The sequence below is a fragment of the Apium graveolens genome, chromosome 2 (genome assembly GCF_009905375.1).
Source record: "Apium graveolens cultivar Ventura chromosome 2, ASM990537v1, whole genome shotgun sequence".
NCBI lineage: Eukaryota > Viridiplantae > Streptophyta > Magnoliopsida > Apiales > Apiaceae > Apium > Apium graveolens.
Window position 1 is genome coordinate 132203745 of NC_133648.1, and position 6523 is coordinate 132210267.

General features: G+C 36.8%; 1 protein-coding gene across 1 annotated transcript; it reads left to right on the forward strand.

Annotated features, from left to right (window-relative positions):
• The first annotated feature begins 797 nt into the window (after window positions 1-797).
• LOC141693430 (uncharacterized) lies at window positions 798-1802 on the forward strand. Its single transcript, XM_074498534.1, has one exon. It carries the CDS (start codon window positions 798-800, stop codon window positions 1800-1802), a length of 1005 nt encoding a protein of 334 aa, XP_074354635.1.
• The last annotated feature ends 4721 nt before the right edge of the window (window positions 1803-6523 follow it).

A 6523-nucleotide genomic window follows, 5' to 3' on the forward strand; every position in this document is an offset into this window, starting at 1 on the left:
TAACACATAATTCAAATAATTACAATTTACTCACATAACACCTAAATAGTTTTTAAAACTCATATTAAATAGTTTGTTGTTGTAATATAGTGATTGCCATGCATGTGGTCAATGAATCAAATAGTAGGGCTATGATTTATAGGAGTAGAATTTGTGTATGCATTTAATGTTCTTGGCTTCTTGCAAATTCACATTGGCTATAAATAGCCACACTCGGTAATGAAGAAAGATGCACCCGAGCTTTCTTTCTATGCTCAGCTTCTTACCTCCTTTTGTTAAATTTAGTAGCTCTCCGGTTGTTCTTTTATAGCTAGGATATTACAATACGTTATCAGCACGAAGCCCTGCCGGAACTGAGAAGGTATAATTTTATTTAAATGTACATATATATGAGTAGACGTGGTTACACCCTCTACTAATATTTTAACTACATATGGCCGGAGCACCGCCTATTTACGGTACCATATAATTTTGGGTAATACCGAAATATAGTGGGAACCTTGATTTATAAATTGCCTGCCTATCGGATAATAATTCTTTTGTGCCTAACCAACTTATGCAGGATTTTCCACTTAAATATATTATTGGTTGGAGATAACCTGTATACGCAGACGTCCGTATGGCGGGTGAAAATCCATTTGTCATTTTATATATAGATCTATTTATAATATCGATGATAATAATGATGTACACATTTATTATTGCTTACTTGTTAACGCACCAGATTCAGTAGGATTGTATGTAATATTTATATTGAAAATTTAAGTTAATAATTTTGGTGTTAAATTCAGATTAAAATGACAAATCTTACAAACTTGTCGTTCGTTGCATTGGACATTTCTGGGGAGAATTATCTATCGTGGGTACAAGATGTAAAGTTGCATTTGGGTTCAAAGAAATTAGGCAACACAATAAAGGCAGAAAACACATCCACAATTGAAGAAAATTTTACCTCTATTATTTTCCTTCGACACCACATGCATGAAGATCTAAAATCTGAGTACCTAGAAGTCGAGGATCCCTTTATTTTATGGGAAAATCTAAAGGATAGGTTCGATCATCAGAAACTAGTTTATCTACCTGCAGCTGAAAATGATTGGGCTAATCTAAGGGTTCAAGATTTTAAGAGTGTTCGGGCATATAGCTCAGCACTATTCAAAATAAGTTCTAGGCTCATTATGTGTGGTGAGATTGTTACTGAGAAAAGAAAGATCGACAAAACATTATCCACTTTTCATCCCAATAATATCAACTTAGCCGAGATGTACAGGGAGCGCAAGTTTACCAAGTTTGGGGATCTCCTTTCAACCCTCCTTGTTGCCGAGCAGAATCATGAATTGGTGATTAAGAATCATCAATCCCGTCCAACGGGATCTGCCCCTTTACCAGAAGTAAATAACACGACATTCCAGCAGAATGTACGTGGAAAAGGGCATAGAGGTGGACGAGGCCATGGTCGCTACCGTGGACGAGGCCGTGGTCGTGGGCATTTTTGTCCTTATTATAGCTTTGGTCACCAGAAGTGGCAACCTGAAACACAGAGCAAAAGAAAGGCACCACAAGGAGGGAAAACTAACAATTTATGTCACAAGTGTGGAATGGAAGGGCATTGGTCACGTAATTGTTATATCCCACAACATCTTGTTGATTTATATCAGTCATCTAAAAGATCAAAAGGGAAAATGGTGGAAACCAATTTCGCCAACAACTTAGATGATTCTCTTATAATATCAACCGGGGGAATAAGCGTTAATGGTCCTAATGAGACTAACGAAACTCCCATGTGGGAGGCTGAGGATTAGTTTTCATAAAATTATTAGTAACCGGAGGAATGAGCATTAATGGTCCGAATTACTATAGTTACTAGTGCGTACTGTGTGCTTTATTTTATCTATGTAATGTGTTATGTTCTTATCAAATAAATCATGTTTCTTAATTATATACAGAATGGATTCTGAAGATATATGCATTGCTGATTGTGGTACAACTCATACAATTCTACAAAATAAAAAATACTTTACCCATATAACCAAAACTGAAGCTCAAGTTGGAACGATTTCTGGCGTATCTAATATAATCGAAGGTTTTGGAAAAGCTAGTTTCGTCTTACCTAATGGTACACACATACATATTCCAAATGCATTATTTTCTAGTAAGTCCACTAGAAATCTTCTTAGTTTTAAGGATATCAGATTTAACAATTTTCACATCGAAACCACTTCTGAGGCTGGTAAAGAATATCTCCTTATTACTTCTGCTAATTCTAGCAACAAAAAAATCTTAGAAAAGTTTCAGTCACTTTCCTCAGGATTATATATGATGAAAATCAGAACCATTGAGTCACACAATATCATTGCTTCCAAACTCATAGATCCAAAATCATTTACCCTTTGGCATGAAAGATTAGGTCATCCTGGAGTCTCTATGATGCGTCGTATTATAGAGAATTCTACCGGACATCCTCTTAGAGATCTTAAAGTTCTTTCTAAAAATGACCTTCCATGTTCGGCATGTTCTTTAGGAAAATTGATTACTCGGCCATCTCCTACTAAAGTTAAGCTTGAAAGTCCAAGTTTTCTAGAAAGGATACAGGGCGACATATGTGGACCGATCCACTTATCATCTGGTCCATTTAGGTACTTCATGGTACTAATAGATGCCTCAACTAGATGGTCTCATGTTTGTCTTCTCTCAACTCGTAATGATGCTTTTGCAAAATTACTTGCCCAGATAATCAAGTTGCGAGCTCAATTCCCAGACCATTGTATTAAGTCAATTCGTTTAGATAATGCCGGTGAGTTCACATCTGCAACCTTTGTTGACTATTGCATGTCTGTAGGAATTTCAGTTGAGCACCCAGTTCCTCATGTACATACACAAAATGGGTTAGCCGAGTCCTTTATCAAAAGACTTCAACTTATTGCAAGACCGTTGTTATTGAAAGCAAAATTACCTACATCTATTTGGGGTCATGCAATACTTCATGCTGCTAATCTTATAAGGATTAGACCAACTGCCTATAATCAACATTCTCCACTACAGATGGTACTTGATCAAATCCCTAATATTTCTCATTTCAAAATCTTCGGAAGTGCTGTATATGTACCGATTGCTCCACCACAGAGATCGAAGATGGGAGCTCAAAGAAGAATAGGTATCTATGTTGGTTTTGATTCAACATCTATAATTAGATATCTTGAACCACTAACTGGAGACTTATTTACTGCACGATACGCAGATTGTCATTTTGACGAATCTTTGTTTCCTCCCTTAGGGGGAGATAAACATGTGAATAAGATTAATCCTGACATAACATGGAATGCATCGGGGTTACATTTTCTAGATCCACGTACCGGTAAATGCGAACTTGAAGTTAAAAGAATCATACATATGCAAAATATCGCAAACCAAATGCCTGACGCATTTAACGATTCTAGAAATGTAATTAAATCTCATATACCTGCAGTAAATACTCCAGCTAGAGTAGATATACCAATTCAAAAATCAAGTACAAATGAATTGGTTACAGATTCAAAGCCACGCCTGAAGCGTGGTAGACCGGTCGGTGCGAAAGATGTTGCACCAAGAAAAAGAAAGACAAAGAAAATTGCCCCTGAAGTGGCACATACTCCAGAAGAAGCAAATACCCCCGAAGTGGTATTATCTCCTGAAGAGATTCCCGTCCCTGAAGATTCGGGATTAAACAATCATGAAATTTCAATAAATTATGTGCATGATATGAAATTATGGGATCGAAGTAAAGCCATAATCGATGATGTATTTGTGTATTCAGCGGCATTGGATGTCGACATAAATTCTGATCCTGAACCACAAAGTGTGGATGAATGCCGTCAAAGAAAAGACTGGCTAAAATGGAAAGACGTAATTCAAACAGAATTAAATTCATTGCGCAAAAGAGAAGTATTTGGACCTGTTGTCCAAACACCAATCGGTGTGAACCCTGTTGGGAATAAATGGGTATTCATAAGAAAAAGAAATGAAAAGAATGAAATTGTGAGATATAAAGCCCGACTTGTAGCACAAGGGTTTTCTCAAAGGCCTGGCATTGATTATCATGAGACATACTCACCAGTAATGGATGGAATTACTTTTCGTTTTATATTAGGTATGGCATCTAAAGAAAAATTAGAAACAAGTCTTATGGACGTTGTTACTGCATACCTATATGGATCACTCGATAGTGATATTTTTATGAAAATCCCAGAAGGATTAAAAATGGATGAGTTCAAGAAACCTCGTCATATATACTCCATTAAACTTCAACGATCATTGTATGGATTGAAACAATCTGGTCGTATGTGGTATAACAGACTTAGTCGTTATTTACAAAAGAATGGGTATATTAGTAATCAAATTTGTCCATGTGTTTTTATCAAAAAATCACAATTTGGTTTTGTGTTATTGCTGTATATGTGGATGATTTAAACCTTGTAGGAACAGCTACAGAGGTTGATGAAGCTGTCATATATCTAAAGACAGAGTTTGAAATGAAAGATCTTGGGAAGACAAAATATTGTCTTGGTATACAAGTCGAGCACTTGTCATCAGGAATTTTCCTCCACCAATCTACATATACAGAAAATATTTTGAGCAGATTTTACATGGATAAATCTCATCCGTTGACTACTTCAATGGTGGTTAGATCTTTAGAACCAGATAAAGATCCATTTCGACCACGAGAAGATGATGAAAAAGTTCTTGGTCCTGAAATCCCATATCTTGGAGCAATTGGTGCACTTATGTATCTTGCGAATAATACAAGGCCAGATATTGCCTTTGCTGTCAATTTATTGGCTAGATTTAGCTCTGCTCCGATGGCCAGACATTGGAATGGGATCAAGCATATATTTCGTTATCTTCGTGGAACCGTTGATTTTGGGTTATTCTTTCCAGAAAACTCGACATCTCAGTTGATTGGATATGCAGAAGCTGGATATCTGTCAGATCCTCATTTTGGAAAATCACAAACTGGATATGTATTCACATATTGCGGTACAGCCATTTCATGGAAATCCACGAAGCAAACTACAGTGGCAACCTCAACAAATCACTCAGAACTAATTGCAATTCACGAAGCCAGTAGAGAATGTGTTTGGTTGCGATCTATTATCAAGAACATTCAAGAATCATGTGGATTGTCGGACATCACGAGAAGTCCTACTGTTATGTTTGAGGATAACACTGCATGCATTGATCAACTCAAAGAGGGATACATCAAAGGAGACAGGACGAAGCACATTTCACCAAAATTCTTCTATACTCATGAGCTTCAAAAGAATGGAGAAATTGATGTACAACAAATTCAGTCATGTGACAACCTTGCAGATTTATTCACAAAATCATTACCAAATTCAACCTTTGCAAAGCTGCGACATAACATTGGAATGCGTCGACTCAAGAATATGCTGCAACAAAATTCCAGTGATTGATGTTTTCTTCCAAGGGGAGATTGTACTCTTTTTCCTTCGTTAAAGTTTTTATCCCACTGGGTTTTTCTTTGACAAGGTTTTAACGAGGCAATTGATGATCCACACTATCATGACAATCAAAGGGGAGTGTTGTAATATAGTGATTGCCATGCATGTGGTCAATGAATCAAATAGTAGGGCTATGATTTATAGGAGTAGAATTTGTGTATGCATTTAATGTTCTTGGCTTCTTGCAAATTCACATTGGCTATAAATAGCCACACTCGGTAATGAAGAAAGATGCACCCGAGCTTTCTTTCTATGCTCAGCTTCTTACCTCCTTTTGTTAAATTTAGTAGCTCTCCGGTTGTTCTTTTATAGCTAGGATATTACAATAGTTTGTACTTGTTTTATATTCAACTTCTAAGAAACTAACAGAAGCAGCCAAACTAACAGAAGCAGCCAAACGGAACATTGTTCTAATGATACATTAAACTTGTACCGGCAGAACATTACAAAAATAATCATATTTTGAACAATGCTGTATTACACAGAAACAGTCTGACCACCCTACTCATAAAGCACAACTCCAAAAAGAATCATTATTATGTACATTCACTATTGTAGTAGACAACACAGTGACTTAAGATCATACCATATTGCTCTATTTCCCGCTGTTGCTTTCAACATTTATCATGTAGAGATCAGACATTCAGACCTAGACCTCGGAGATGCAGTCCATGAGTAGGTCATCGATTCATCGTTCAACTGAGAGTCATTAGAGGAGCTTGTTACATAGCTTTGCTGTTGTATATCTAGAAAGTCAGTTGGTTGCTTTATTTTAGAATTTGTACTCCGGTCTGAAAAATAGTCTTGCATGAGAGATCTGCCTTCGAGTATGCCAACCACCGAAGACATTGCTGGCCTAACCACCGGTGAGACATTGGTGCACAGAAGAGCGAGATTAATAATTGACGTTGCCTCTTTTTCATTGAATTCTGATCCAAATCTCTCATCAACAAGATCCCTTAAGTTCCCCTTAGCCTTCAGCTCATGTGCCTTTAAATGTAAACAAAGAAACAGAAATCTTCAAT

Bases quoted from the DNA above. Each gene is read 5' to 3' on its own strand.
- LOC141693430 (XM_074498534.1), top strand. From the start codon at position 798: ATGACAAATCTTACAAACTTGTCGTTCGTTGCATTGGACATTTCTGGG.